Below are 16,165 nucleotides of genomic sequence, written 5' to 3' on the forward strand. Positions count from 1 at the left end.
AAAGTCTCGCGAGATCTCAGCGCCACCGTCTCCTCCCCTTGCGCGCCGCCGCGGCTGTCGTGAGAGGTGGTGATCGCCGGGCCTGGGCGCAGCGGCGGGAGCCAGGGGCTCGGGCTGGGGCTCGGCCGCGGCGCCGTGGGGGTGAGTGGCGGCGGGCGGGCAGGCCGGGCGGGCGGTGGCGGAGCGGCGCTCGGGGCAGCCGGGGCCGGGGCCGGGGCCGGGGCCGGGGCCGGGGCCGGGGCCGGGGCCGGGGCCGGGGCCGGGGCCGGGGCCGGGGCCGGGGCCGGGGCCGGGGGCGTATCCGGACCTGCGCCCGGGGAACCGCACGGCGCCTTCCGAGGGACGTCGCGGTAGCGCCGGGAGGGTTTCGGCACCGGCGGCGCGAGGTTCAGCACAGAGGCAGAGCCGCCCAGCACGCTGTCCTGCCCTGCTACCCCAGCAGAGCCGTACCTGCCCCAGGACTGCCAGAACTAATTATCTTTTATAATTTTCATTTGTTTTCCCCAAATAACCAGATCTTATTCGCAGGAAAATATTTAATCCTTCAGTGGTGAAGCTGTCACAGTATAACTGTGTGCTAGCTGCCCAGCGTTACGTCTTTTTTCTGCTTCTGCGTCCTGTCGTTTGTATCTCCCATCTCACCCCGCGAGTAGCTCCAGAACTCTTTCCTTTCAGAACTGGGACACAGCTCCGTCTCAGACGTTCCCCAGGTTTGTTTCTGTCAGTTGCCCAGCTCCTCTGCCCGAAGTAGAGGATGCCTATTGTATCTTTTTGTTCGTCACTGTTGGCTGGCTTCTACAACTTCAACTACTTGCTCAAAACCTGGCTTTTCAGTAGCCTTTGGACTGTCATCTTTTGTTTGTCTTATTTTTGTTTGCTTCTGTCTTTGTGAATCATCTTTGGTAATTTATTTAAGGAGTACTTATCTGTTGCTTCACTTTCAATAATCCTTTTTCTGGAAGACCCTCTTTTTCTCTCTTCGATTTGCTATTAAACTAGATGGTCCAGAAATACAGCTCAAATCGTCAGCTTCACACTGTTCACAGTTCTTGACCGAATGCTTCGCACTTGTTTTCTTTTATCTGATCTAAAAATCTCTGCATCATCTTGCAGGGGTTAATTTGAACTCATACACCTTGAATGCAGTCAAAAGGAACGGGCTGATTTTTGACCATTTCTCTGTAGTTAAGGAAAACTGTTCCACCGCATTTGTTTTGCCAATCTGTCATTGTGGATTTGTCTCTGACTAGGTCTCTTTCATGCAAAACATCACAGATTTTTTTTTTCCCTCTGTTAAGGTAGACAACTTCTCTTCCTAGGGACTTTTAATATTACATCTAGGTTTGTCCCATTTCTGTCTCTAAAAACTCATTATAGTGAATGGTGTCCTGTCTGTGGTCATCATTGACATCTACTCATGATGCTGTTTCAGACTGTTCTTCAGAGAAATTTTTCAGCACATAACATTTGTGCTTTTATCCAGTTTCTTAGTGTCAGGAAGACTGGGGGTTAAGAAAGACAACAGTTCAAAGCAGCTCTCATATCACTCAATGGATTCATTCTTGAAGTCCGGTTTTCCTTTTTTAGTCACAGTGGCACTTGAAAATGGTGAAATGGTTGATGTGTGGCTGATACTGCTTATTTTATTAGTCACAAATGTCATCACTGTTGGTTTTTCCTGTCACTTTGTTCTAATTTGTATGCTTTTTTAGATTGTGTGTTTGAGGCTGGGGTTATCTCCTCCTGTATGTATATACAAAAATTAAAATCTCATTATGAGCTAATATTTTTCAGCACTGCTTTCCTCAACAGTGTTGCTTAAGTCTTGGCATGGTACTGTTCCTTGTCAATAAATGTATGTAGCTTTTAAAAATACGTATACAATCAAATGCTAGTTTAGAATTCATGCAAATTGTGAAAAATATTTGGGACTTCCTTGCTTGCTGAGATTTGTTACTGCTGGTGCGATTGGTGCCGTAGACCTTGCTTGTTACTTTCTAGACAAAGAAATCTGCCTGATCCTCTGTTTTATGGTATTCATCTCCTCGCTGCTGAGGCGTGCTACGAAGCCCTGTGTCTTTTCTTTGTTTTATGTTGCTGAGCCATGTGTGATGGCAGCAATAGTAGCAGCACAAAGTTGAGTTCTGCAATGAGGATTCTGATTTTGTCTAGAAGTTGCTCAATCCTTTGAGCATTTTTTTTATTATTTTTTTCATTTATTTATTTTTTTAACAGGTAAACCTAGGCTGATTTTACTCATTGAACCCTAATACAGAAGGGGGAAAAATCACCTGCCTTCTGCTTTTTAGGTTTTCAGTATCAGATAGCTGTTTTATGGTCATATTCCCTACAGGAATTATAAAGTTAAAGCCTGCAATATAGTCTCTGGGTATCTCTTACTCATGGTGCTATAAAAATGGGGGAATATCCGCTTCACATGACTGTTTCTATTGATTTTTTTTGTTTGTTTTTCTTACTCATTAAAAGAAGCTTCAATCTTTACCTACTAGCTTCAGTGTTAGTACTGCATTGCATAGGATGTTTCTTAGCTATGCTTTTGTCAGTGTAAGTTTGATAACATTTCAATGGTGAGGACTCATAAAGCTGCGGTATGTGGCTAAGTTGTGGCTGCGGTCTGTGCTAGCTTGCAAGAAACTCACTTGGCAGGTATGGGTTTCCATGATATATGGTGTTTGCATTATTATCATGTGTACTTTGAACTGTATTCCTTAATTAGGATGTAATATCACGCTGTTCTTGCATTCCCAGTAAATCTTATTTGTAAGTTAGTTTTTTGTTGTTTATGCTTTCATGCTTTGACTAGAGGCAGTGAGCAGCAGATGGTCACCCTGTACAGTCTAAGTAACTGGTTGTTTAAAGATTGCCTGTCACAACTAATGCCAGCTTTTGTCCAAGCTGGTGACTTGTCTACTGGATCCCTCTGATTAACCTGGTTCAGCTTTACAGGGCATTTCACTGATGAAGCTGGTTAGAGCAGATGAGCTGCTGAAACCTGCCCTACTTTAGGAAACCTTTCTGACCTGCTTAAATCTGAGTAGCCGTAAGACTGCTGAGGTGTTATGTGCTAGTTTTTCTTCATGTTGTATTCTGTACTGACAACTGGAGCAATCAGTTCCTTGTTCCACCTGGTGCTGGAATGACTTCCTGGGCTTCTGCCTCAAAACTTGGGCTATTTTAATCTTATTTAGCAAGGCTCCAGAGCTATGCAGCCTTACATTTATGCCCAATAAATATAATGTGTCTGGCTAGAAAAGTATTGAAAATTGTTTGAGGTTAGCTTTACTCCTTTCCTGAAAGATTACTCAAGATTTTTTTCCACCTGCAGTACCTTGAAGAATGCAAGTCCTGCATCTCACGGAAGTATGTGTTCTTCTGTCCACCATCTGATGTTTTCTAAATGTTGCTCAAACTGCTGTGTGCTCTTGTGTATTACCTTTTGTCATAGCACAGAACTGAATATGCTTGAAATATTATTGAACACAATCTGTTCTACTGCTATCACAAGTTAGCGTATGATATGTTCTTTTATGAGCTCCTGAAGTAGTGGTGTAAACACGTTAATTACTGGTTTTTGGAGTGCACACATTGGCTCTACCACGTGGATTGCTAGCTTCCTGAACCCACTGCGTGTCTGTCTTTACAATTTTACTGTGTCTCCATAGCCAAAAAAATCATAAATTAGTAATGATTTCAGTTTCAAGTTGATGTTAGCAAATCTGTAGTGTTCTAGCTATGTTGAAAGGTTTAAAAATCTGCCTGCTTCCTGATTTGTAGCAGTACTATTTTACAGAGTTTCTCCTTGTGCTAATTTTCAGTACATTAGCTGTCTTCAGAGGGGTCAGAAATCCTCATTTGCATCTAGAGAATTGCTTATTAGCTAATTAAATGGCAATCAGGTTAGCCAATATACCAGTATTGTGTGTTCTACACAAGATCTTTGGATCCGATTTTTTTTCTTTAATGTGTTCCCAGTACCTTTACCAACATTTTTCAGGTATTTTTTTGATTTCATGGGAGGCACTGGGTGGTATTTGGAACCATGTTCTCCTGCACTTATGTTTTGTTTTACAACCAAGGTCAGAATGTTCTGCAAAGAACATTTGCTTTTGTATAAATTACCTGTATTGCCCACAATGTCAATCTATGCAAAAAAAAAAAAAAAATCCACAAAGAAACTGTCATCATTTGAACCACAGTTGAAGCATTTATTTCTTTTGCAGGAAAAAGTGGATTTGCAAAAGCGTTTAAAATGAATCAGCTGGACTAGTTAGACGCTTACAATTAGCAAATGCTGCCTTCTGTAAAGTAACCATCTTCAATAAGAATAATTTTATGATGTTTTTCTGTTATTTATGGTTTTATGGGTTTGTTAAAACTTGAAATAAAACTAAAAAATACATTTATTTACAATCAGCTCAAAAGCACTCTCAACAACAATCGAGAAGAATTGGCTGTGTTATAGCAAGTTGTTTCTTAGAGGAGTGTTGCTTGTTAAGGTCTCCCTGAGTGGAGAACGCAGGGGAGACTTTCTTGTTTCTAAGTCCTTAGCATGGTATGCTTGGGAATTTATATTAGAAGTTTCACAAGATGTGGCTTTGGACATTTCAGGTTGTTGATCTTGGTCTCAGAATTGTGCTCCAGGTGTCAGCTGCGTGCGGGTCTAGTACTCCAGCAGTCTACATCGCTGAAACTCTCCTGTGGCTTTCCACATGCTTTGAGCTGGGAAAAGGGAATAGGGGGCAATCCTGTTTGCTCCTTTCTGTCCTTTTGTCACTTATTGTTTGTAATGGCTTAAACCTGGCACTGCACAGCAAAGCAGTTTGAGGAAGTAATCCTACTTAAAAGTTTTGAGTGCATGTGGAACTATACCCTCATGTCGAGCCTGTCATTTTCATTAAATGAACAAGGTGAAGAAGGCAGAAAGCATGACAAAACTTAAAGTGACCTTAAAGCACCCTTTCAGCTGCAGTTTTTGTAATAACCGCTGCTTTTCCATGTCTGATGTCCTTATTTTAATGAAATAAATAAGATCTAGCTGCTAGCTGACAAACTAAGCCTGATAAGGCACTGGTTTGGGTCCATGTGAGAGGGTGAGGTGTTTGTAAGGCTCCAGATGGGAAGAGGGAATTTGTGGAAACAAACAGAAGCTTGGAAAGTGAGGTTGTGTGTATGGTGCTGCACAAGCCTGTCACTGCGGTGCTTCAGCAAGAAGGGAGTCTCCCCAGGTACCTGCCTTAGTCAACAGCTGGGAGATGGTGACCTGCCAGGTGGGAGTAATTGACAAGGAGTAATTGTGTCATCCCAGGTGGAGAGTGCTCTGTGCTTCTCTGTGTAAACTCTTGTTGCCATGAGTAGTAAAACTCACCGTCTATCTTGCTTGAGTGACTCAGTCTAATGAACACAATTTGTTTCAGTCCAGGATAAAAGTTGTCTTTATTTTTGTATTGCTTGTGCATGAAAATGGTACATCATACAGCACCTGTGACCTGAGTGACAGCTGCTGAAGGAACTCACTTCTGGATTTGTAAACCAGGCTTCCTTCCCCTTGTCTCCTTAACAAGGCTTTTTCCATTCTGAACTAGGTTTTAGTTTCTTTGTTAAGTATCTAAGCACACTTGATACAAGTGCCTAAGTCCTATAACCTTCTGAGTTTATGTACTATCATCATGCAGTGACTGTGCTTTGGTAACCTGAATTTCCAGGTATAATAAACACCGAAATGCTTGTTAGGGCTTTTTGCATGATAAAGTTGAGCATTTGGTGTAATTTTTGATGAAATTAAACCTTTAATGAATGTGGTTTTTTTTTTCTTTCCCTGACTTTATGTGAACACATGACCTTATTAGTCTTCCAACCAAAGTGTATGGAATTATAGAAACTGTAGCAGGAAAAGAAACAACTATTTGGTGGAGATTATAAAAGGCTGCAGCTTTAACGTTGTGACTAAGCAGCTGCTCAGCAGTTCACGTGTGAATGGTGCTGAAGACAAAAGGTTAAGCAAGTATCTAAATTTTGGTCATACAAGAACATAAGGGATTGAGTAAAACATAAGGATGAGTAAAATCTGTTTACTCATTTTAGCTGCAAAAAATATTTCATTCTGGGAAATAGTATGAAATCTATTTTCTTTGTTAAAACTGAACATGAAAGAAAAACTGGTATGCAACTAACATTTCTAAGGAGCTAGTTCTCTATTATTCCCCTGTAATAAAAATTTTGGGTCTAAATATAGCTGGGAGCTTTTCTCTTTTACATGACAAGAAGGTCTTTATTTGAGAAGCTACAGTGTTTTAAAGGAGAAGTCTCAGTTCCTTTGGGACTCGCTTCCAAAAAGGATAAGTTGCATAGAATGTAATGGAAATATACTAATTATGAGAGTGGGAGAATGTGATGTTTCTAAAATATTTAGCCTAAGATTTAAGAGAAACGTGGTAGGCTTATCTATCTGTTACTGGGTTTTTCCAGATCATACTGTCATGTATGTTGGAAAAGACCTCAAAGTTCATTGAGTGTAGGTGCTGTAGAACCATCAGCCGGTCACTTGTGGCTGCTTCATTGCTTTTGTAACCAGGTCATTTTGATCTATAAAACTGTCTTGACAAAAGGGTTGTTTCTAGGCCTGACTTTAACACTAGTTGTTTTGGATTGTTTTGAATGACAGTAACAAAGTTGTTTTTAGCTGAGAGTGAATTTTTAGTGGGCATTCAACATAATATTGTACCTCAATCAAAGCAGGGGTAGGGTTATGATGATTTGTACTTTTCTATGAAATTTTGGTCTTTTCTGCAAAATTCAGTGAAACTGGACTGGATTGAGTGTTTCTAAGTATTGTTTGTTCCCTTTTGGAGTAAGGACTCAGATAAAAATGTTAATCTTAATTCTGTTTTCCTTTTGGACAGCCACTCAAATTGTAAAACTAATCTTTTTACATTGGGATCTTTCTTTGAATTGTGTTGATACGTTTGAAAGAAAGTGATGTTTGCCTTGTGTTTTATAACTAGTGACTTTTCTATTTGGACACAGTGGAATTGTGGCAAAAACTGAAGTTATCTGCCAACACTTATAGAACTGGTACTTATAACAAAGTAATCTTTTTAGTGCAGGTATCAGCAAAATGTGTAGAAGATTATTGTTGTGTGTTTTCGAAGTCGTGCTTCAGAATACCCTATGTTCTGTAATCTTTATTTTAAACAATGAAAACTAACAACACTAAACTATGCATCTGTCTTTTTTTTTTCCTGTATGGCATTATTCAAAGGTAAACACTGCTCTCTTAATGTAGGTTGTGAGTGCTGCATGTGTGCTTTTGAGAGCAGTAGTGTGAGGAAGCTTACAGTGGAATGGCAGGACGGCCTCATCCTTATGACAGTAACTCCAGTGATCCAGAGAATTGGGATCGGAAATTGCATAATAGACCTCGTAAACTTTGTAAACATTCAAGGTAGGTGCTATGTACAATCTATTGCATATCAAAACTACAATAAAAACCTATTCTAAAGGCTACTGTATCTGGTTGTGGCAAGTCCTGTCATAAATTCATAGTTCTTTTGAAAAGGAATGCTACTTAATTCTTTTAAAACATGTTTCCTAGCTGATTTGTCAGCTTCCCTAATCTATCTGTGCTTACATTTGCTTTATGGTGAGTGAGATCTTTGTCTCTTTCCTCTTTTTTTTTTTTTTTTTTTCCTAAATGTCTTTTGTGTATATCAAGACACCACTTGGGTGGCTAAGTACCTAAATATCTGGGGTGCTTAATATGAATGAGTTGCTTCCTGTTCATCGTTTTTTAGCCATTTGGTATTCTCTATTAAGTAGCATGTTTAAAATACTTGCAACTTGGTCATGATGATACCTAATGGTTGCTTGCATGCAAGTATCATGCTTTATAGCACTTTCTTTGTAAAGCTGTGTGTCTGACCTTGCTTCCACCACCATGAGAATGTTTTCTAAGTGCTTCTAGAAGATATTTTGAAATTAATCAGTGTTTTTCCAGCATATAGTGTTCAAAAAAAATGATTTAAGCCAAGCAGTTGGTTACCTAGCAAATGTATGTGAAGCAACATGTTGCTGGAAATATATATAAGCATCCAAAAAAGTGTGCATCTTCAGAGTTCTTTGGCCTTTTAGAAACACTAAATATAACAGCATCTCTGTTAGCTAGCTAAAATTGTTAGTGATGTAAGCTTTCCTACATTTAAGATGATAAGAAAAGAGCGAAGGAGCACATTCAGTAACAGCAAGTTAATTCACATTTTTATTGTATATATTCAGGTAAACTGGACTGCAGTGTTGCCCAAAGCATTTTGCAAGCAATTAATATTGTTGGTTATTTTCCTGTCATTAAATCTTGGTTAATTGAGAGATGTCCAAGAGGGCAGGAAAAAAAGAATGTGCTGGTAATTAAAAGGTTCACAGGGAGACCCAGGTAATTATAGGCCTGTTTGTGACATTACTTCTACAGTGAATAAAGGAATGGTTCCCGCAGAACTGAAGTGGGAGGCTCCTGCTGCTGGTCACTATAGGTTTATGGAATATAGCTTTGTACAGCTGATCTTTTTGTTAAGATTACAGTGTCTGGTAAGCAGTTGATCTGTGCTCTTTATTTAGGGTCAAGATGGGGCCCAGAATCACAGAATCTTCTAGGTTAGAAGAGACCTCCAAGATCACCTAGTCCAGCCTCTGACCTAACACTAACAAGTCCTCCACTAAACCATATCACTAAGTTCAACATCTAAACGTGTCTTAAAGACCTCCAGGGATAGTGGCTCAACCACTTCCCTGAGCAGCCCATTCCAATGCCTAACAACCCTTTCAGTAAAGAAGTTCTTCCTAATATCCAACCTAAAATGTTGTTGTTCATCGCCAGATGAACAGCATAGGTATTGTAGGGCATTGTACCTGAGTGGAGGACTGTTCACTGTCAGGTGCCAGGCTGTAATTGGAAATGAATGATTAGTTGCTGAGACTAGATCCCATGCTACCCCCCCGACTGGTGATCTGGAATAAAACCTAGAGCTGATACTGATGCAGATGGCAAACGATGGAGTAAGAATTAAATAATGAAAAGAGCTCGTTAACAGCGTGCGATCTGACTGGTTTGATAAAATGGGAGCAAATGAACCATGCATTTCTGATATTCCTAAATGCGGAGTTAAACATTTAGGATCAAAGAATGCTGGTCAGTTTTGTAGATTGCATAAACTGTCATTGGCAGTCTAGACATTGTGAAGCACTGTCTCAATGGCTAGTTAGTTGAACAGAAGCCTCTAGTAACATCATACAATCAAAAGGGCTAATGCAGCTCTTGGATGTGTGGTGAAGTTACTGGGAGCCAGGTATCAGCAGTTCAGGGAAGCTTTTGATTAGAGTGGATTCTGAAGACAGAAGAGTTATTAAGTATCTTGTGAGACAGGAAACAATCAAAGGTTAAGTGATGGCAACTTGAGCAGTCCACGGAGATCCTTGCAGAAACAGTAATGTAATGGTGAGTCTTAGGAAGCAAATTGGTAATAAAATGTAGTAGCTGGAAGCTGAAGCTAGGTAAATCCAGAACACAAACAATACGCATCTTGCCATCTGTGGCCTGATGTGGATTATCTATTCTGGGGAAATGTTTAAAAAAAAAAAAGCTGTGCAGCTTTCTGAAGAGATTATTTGATGCAGACAGGAGTTAACTAGAGGAAAGCCGTTACCTATGCCTTTCAGAAAGGCTGCTGTTGATCACTGCATAAAATCTGAATTCAGGGTTTACCCATCAGAAACAACTGCAGCTAAATTGAACACACTTCTGGCAAAACGTAGTACACCTTTCCAGTAAAATGCTGAGCAGCCAACATGTTACGGAAGTTTTGGTATGGATGGTAGGGACAGAGTGTTTAAAGTAACGCTTTTGTTATAAATAACACAGAATCGTTTTGGAAAGCTTTGTGAATGAAAATCCAGCTCATAGTTTGAGGTCGTTATGGAGTAAGGAATAAATTAAGGAGAAATATTCCGATATCTTTTTCCTTTGAGCTACTTGATTTCTTAAGCGAATCAAGTTATTGGAAAATAGTATACTTTATTTAAAAGCCTAAACTAAATGATTTGATTTTGAGTGGCTGAATGTAGACATATTACCATAACTTCTGACTTAATGGACGCTTTTTCTCAAGAGAAGTCCGTGCAGAATGCAGCATAAGGGAAAAATGCTTTTGAAAATAAATTTAAAGGTAGAACTCGAACAGAGCTGCTTCATTAAAAGGTTTGAGTACTGCAGTCTTATTTGTCTTGCATTTTCAAAAACAATCCTTATTATAGTAAGGAAGAAGTACTTCAGGTTTTAAAAATGTAATGGTGAAATAAGAACTTTTTAATGAATCTCAACAGGGGAGTAATACTTCAGATGCTTAGCTTGTCACTTCTTGAAGCTTTGGAGTGTTTAATCCACCAGCCGTAACATTCTTAAAATAGCTTAAATAATTGTCTGGACTCACAGAAACCATCATCCGGGACTGTTAGCCATCCTCCCACATGTGGGGCTTATGCAGCGGCAAGGAGAGCTGTTGACCCCTGCTCCCTTCACAGTGCCATCTGCTTGAGGCAAAGGACTTGTGGCAAAGCTGTCAGGGGGATGCTCTTATTAAACAGGTTAACACGTCTGTTTTGTTCTAGGTTATCAGCCCCAGTTTTTGAAACTTCTGGCAAGCTGTAGCATTGTTTTCTCTCCTCCTTTTTCTTCCTTGTTCTGAGATGGGTGGTGTAGCCGAAGACAAGGACCAAAAATATAATAATGCAAGTGATCCCTAGAATAAATTGAAGGATCTCGACAGGGTGGAATTATATGGTGTTAAAACTGTCTGTAACTAATAACAATACAGTCTTGTTTGTCCAAGCTATTATGAAAACCTTTGAGATGCTTTTTATTCGAGTACCCCAATAAGATGGAATAAAACTTTTGGGAATCAAATGTTGACTGAACAGTGGCTAAGGTTCAAGTAAATAGTCATTTATGTTTTCAGTGATAAGTATTGCTGCTCTGTGTTTAGTATTAATTTTTCATTGGTTGCTAGCTTGCCACATTGCTTAGTAGCTTCTACAGTGCTTTAGTTGTTGGAAGATTTTCATTTTAATTCTCTCACACTAAGTGCTTTGTCTAGAGTTGGGCTGGAAAATCTGTGTCTGAAACTTGCTTCTTTCTTAATGTTTGTTCTGGATTTCTCTCTGCTGCTCTCTTAGACTCATTTGACAGTCCCATGTTTGTTTGCTCTGTTTAGATAGTATTAGATTTAAAGTCCTCTCTGTCCTATTACATTAATGAACAAAATGTGGCTGTGCCATGATTCTGTTTTCATGACTCCTGAATCTTTAAAAATCATGAGGTTTGAAAAATTTTCCATATATGACAAGCTATTGTGCAGATGCTGAATGCTGAGAATTTTTTCAGCTAATATTATTTTTGCATGCTGGGGAGGATGTATTCATGGGTTCTGAATGAAAATGCCACTTGCCTCAGCATTTTGTAAGTACACGAAGCATCCCAGAAGGCTCCTTTTATCATCCCTGGAATGTTATCAGAATGTATAATCTGTTTTCTGCTGCAGGACGGATTTCTTCTATTCTTGTAAATAGGGTTTCTGCCATTGAGCAATTTATAGGATGGGGCAGGCCTACACAATGCATGACACTAAGACAATTGAGCCCATGAATGAATCAGGCCTAAGTCATAGCCTACGAAAAAGTTACTTTGCATCATCTACTTTGTTACCTGCAAACATGCCTGCTTTTAATTGCAGCCTGGCATTGATAGGTCAAGGCCTTCACCTGGCATCTTGCTGGATGTAAAGGCCTCAGAAGAACTGGGATAAACTGGGAAGAGATGCTCTTGGAATCTAGAAAAATGGATGGCACTTGATTGTTTTCAAAAACCTATCAGTCTAATAATGTTTAAGACCAGTGTCTTAGGTGCCTTAAAAAACAGCGTTTTTTCCTCCCTTTTGAATTTCTTCATTTCCGAAAAGGCAGCTTGTAAACATTTTTGGAAAATCAACAACAACAAAAAGTGACAACCTTAGTGTTTTCTGTGCAAGACAGAACTTTCAGATTCCTTTTGAATCTCTCCAGCATACAAATGACCTCCAAATATTATCTGATATTTTTTGTAGAGGACTTTGAAGTCATGCAAATCTCCTCAGACCTTGACTTGTAATTAAGATACAAAATACTGTAGAGGTTAAACTGTTACATTCATGTACATTCCCAGAATTTTTAGGGGCAGCTCTCTTCTATATTGCTGTCTGCTCCTTTCTGCTCTGAGAGTATAAACTATAATGGCTCGGTACATGTTCAGTAAGTGGTTGGACCCAATTCTTTTTGAATATAAACTTCTGAAGTTAATTTTTAATAGATGGATGTGCTTTGTAGCCCCAATGAGGAATATTATGCTTCTGATATTATTAAACTTAAGTAAAAATTTAAAAATATCAAATATTCCTATATAAAATACCAAATGTTCTTTTCTGAATATGGAGGAGGAATTGCTGTATAAATAGAAGCAACAAGTACAACAAGTATAGAGGTCATGTATTTGGGTAGTTTGACAGAAGACATGGGGTGTGGTTGTATATCTACGTAAAGGTTAATTCCTTGCTGTTGAAAAATCCCTTTGGCAACTGAACACACATGAGGCTGTCTGTTGTTTCCTTCCTGAAACGGAACTGAATTACGAAGAAATATATTGCTCATGGTTGAGAGGGCCTGCTGAAGAACACTTAAGAATTTTTGAGTAGGAAATGTGTTTGCAGAGCTGCTGTGCTGAGCTTGAGGGAAGATCCTGGAGCACTCCCCTGTAGAAGCGGAGAGTTTTTGCCACGGGCTGGCTGGTGGGAGACTGAGCCCTGGGTTAAGCACGGCTGCTGCTCCCTGCTTCTGTGTGTCTGCAAGGGGGGGAAATGTCTGTGAGAGGACTTCCTTAGCATGCTTTCTGGATGGCTGCCTGTAGCCACATCTTCTGTGAATTATTTTGAAAGAAAGACATTACTTACAAGACTGATGGCCATTCTGTCTCTGGAGGGTGGTTGTGTGAACCCTCAGGAAACCCTAAAAGCAGGAGGAAATTCACTGGCTCAGATAACTGAAATTGCACTAGCAGAAGTTTTTCCTGCTGGATCTAAAGAACTGACTCTTCAGGTGGGAGTGTCAATGCTGTCCTGCCTTTCTAGTCACAAGTCTCTTTGTTTTTCATACTGACTGCCTCCTTCCAACAGCAGTCTTGTGCTGAAATCCCCCTTGCGATTTCAACTTCCATATTTTTGTTTCTCTGCTACTGCAAATCCCATCCAGATTTGTATTTAAGAATACTTATATAATACAATAAGAAGACTTGCTTTTAAGCTATTCCGCCAGTGCATCGTGAGTCCTTAAATCAGCCTACAGCCATTTAACAAGACTCATTCTAAAATGCTGTAGCATAATGTTTACTTACCCTTCCCCAAAGAAAAAACCTTTAATATACATGTCAGGATAAAATTTTCTCATGTGCTTTGCTGCTTTCTGCATTCAGTGGGCTCGTTCTGTTGCCAGGCATTGGATGATCTATTGATGCGAAGATGTGCTGTATCAGGAGTTGATGCGCTGGTTTCAGATCAGCAAACACACTGATTGCTACAATTGTATGCTAATATTTAGGTTGTCACAAAGTGCAGTCATTTTTCTTACCATAAACTTGCTGGGAAAGATGTTTGCAGTTAAAAAAAAGAGAACTAGAAAATGCAGCCTCCAGAGGCTATTGCTTTATCTGCTGATGAGCTCAGTGCAAGGTGAATTAATTTTAAGTATTAACCCAGGCAGACTTCACAGGAACAAATTCCATGTCCCTGAAACTAACAAATTTGTGTATCTTGAATGATCACGACCACGAATGAGATGTGTGCCAAGAGAAAGTTAGCAGTAACCTTTTCAGATGTAGTGTTTGTGTGCTGAAGCCCAACAAGCTGGCAGGACTAGAAATAGCTTCGCAGATGGTACTTGGCACGGCACCGAGCAGCTCTCCTCTCGCGCGCTCCTCGCCCTGCCTGTCAGTCGCGTCACCCAATGGCTGCTTTGAGCAGGGGAATGGCAAGGCTGAATTCAGCTCACAGGAGGCTGCGAGGTCAGACGTCAGGACTGCACTATGCATGGCTGAGTCAGTGACTGGGAGGAATTGAAGTGGATTAATACCTAGAGGGGCTCGCGTCTTTCAACACATAGTGGACTGCCTAGCTACAATCTCTTGTCCTTGAGAGGAAGATGGAGGAAAAAGTAAGGCTCGCTGGTGGTGTTATCAACTGCTGAAGAGATGATGGAAATATCAAATATGCTGAACTTAACAAGTAATGCCAAAGGATGCTGATCTGGCTTTCAAAGCTGCTTTCTTGGAAGGAACACAATTTCTTTGTGCTCTGATTTCAAAATTATTTCCATGCTTTTGTGTTTCCTCCCTGATAGATACAAGAGGAAGGTGCGTATCTGTTAACAGGAATAATTTGTGGTTAATATTCAGGACCTGAACAAGTAACAAGGAAAGCACTGTCCTTTGTGTGTACCGGTCAATTTACATATCTGCTGACAAAGAACAGACTTCAGTGGGAGGAAGAGGGGCATAAGCATTGTTGTTGTTTAAGTCATAGTCATAGGAGCAGAACAGGTTTTTGTTGTTTTTTTTTTTTTGTCTAAAACCTTACAGAAATATTGCTGGAAGTTGGTGTATGTAAAGCTCTATATCCATGTTCTGCAAGTGTTGATTATGTGAATCATCCTAGGAAAAGATCGGATCTAAGTTTATATGTGAAGAGTTACTTAATATAAGTTCTAGAAGATAAAGGGAGGGAACAAAAGGCTGAAAATCTTAGTTAATATTCCATTGCTGCATCCTTTACACTTATATACAGTTTTATGCTATTTTTTATGGTTACTTTTTATGGCTTTTATATTGGTTTGCTACCATAATTCTGTAGACAAGTGTGTTTATTGGTAGTGTTCAGTGGGATGCACGCAAACTTTTTGTATTGGAATACATGCTTATTGTTTTGACAGTAGAATTAATTCAGTTTAATCACTTCTTTTAATCATTAGTAATATATTCAAACCAATAGGTTGTTACGTATAAAGACAAACTGAAGCTCTCCATCCACAGATGATTCCAAAGCATCATTAAATCATAAATTAAAGAGCTTTCACGTTTTTTTTTAAAAAAGCTCTTCTCTTACTGCACAAATAGAAAGCATACCAGAAGCATACCAGTATGACAGATGTACCATTTTGATGGTATACTCTCCTCCTTTACTTCATATTAAATAGGTTTCCTTAAATAAAATGTTCAGCTTATTTGGTTTTCTTTGTGAGATAGCTACTTTTAAAGAAAATGCCCCCCGCCCCCCTTTTTTTTTTTTATAAAAAGGTAGAGCTTCCTTTATCAGTGAATGAGGAGGGAAATAAATTCACTTACTGACCTAAGGTTCTTGAATGGTTGCAATGCTACTGTCCCAGGGCTCCTTTGGAGCCAGGAAAAGCAATATATTGAATTTGTGAAGGTTGTCTAAATGCACAGATATTCATAGGGCTGGTTTCTTTCCAGTTGGAAGGCAATTGACAAAGGAAGATAGTCTTAACCTTTCCTTTATAAACTTCAGTGGACTAGGTAGTTTGCATAATGATTTTTTTCCAGCTTAGTGAATGAGGAAATGAGGCTGTGGATTTACTTTTTTTCTTAACGTTTTAAGTTAAATGCAATATGTTATTAAGCATCCAGGAGAAAATTTTTGTACCTCCATTCTTGCCCGCAGCTTCCACGGTGCAGTGTGCAGCTGTTAGTCATTGGCTGGGAAATTAATTGAAAGATCCAAATTGCAAGTATTTCTTTTTAGAGAGAGAGAGATCTGAGACTACAATGACTTTCTTGGAGGCTTGAAGTAATGTGCTGTGCGGAGCACCCTTGACTGTTGTAGGCTGAAATTACAGATTAATAGTGTGACAGCCAGTTGCTGCATAAGACCGGGGGCTTCCTGGCACTTTTATCAGTGGTTCACTGGTGTTGTATCTAGTCTGTGTAGTGCAGCTATGAACCACAGTACTTAACTAACAGTTTGCCTGGTCTTGTGAGTAAGGCTGCTCTGCTTTTGTTGGTGGT

General features: G+C 39.7%; 1 protein-coding gene across 4 annotated transcripts in view; it reads left to right on the forward strand.

Moving 5' to 3' along the window:
* The first annotated feature begins 2 nt into the window (after positions 1-2).
* BTBD10 (BTB domain containing 10) overlaps positions 3-16,165 on the forward strand; it is a 30,293-nt gene continuing 14,130 nt past the window's right edge. Inside the window, exons 1-2 of one of the 4 annotated variants that reach the window (XM_048070064.2) lie at positions 16-141; positions 7,304-7,462. In XM_048070064.2, the coding sequence (XP_047926021.2) occupies positions 7,362-7,462 (101 nt within the window). In that variant the 5' untranslated portion in view covers positions 16-141; positions 7,304-7,361. Of the gene's footprint in view, positions 142-7,279; positions 7,463-13,811; positions 14,498-16,165 lie in introns of those variants that run through there. The other 3 variants (XM_048070065.2, XM_048070068.2, XM_013189029.3) reach the window with 3 other exon arrangements.

This window comes from Anser cygnoides, chromosome 5 (assembly GCF_040182565.1).
Source record: "Anser cygnoides isolate HZ-2024a breed goose chromosome 5, Taihu_goose_T2T_genome, whole genome shotgun sequence".
Classification (NCBI taxonomy): Eukaryota; Metazoa; Chordata; class Aves; order Anseriformes; family Anatidae; genus Anser; species Anser cygnoides.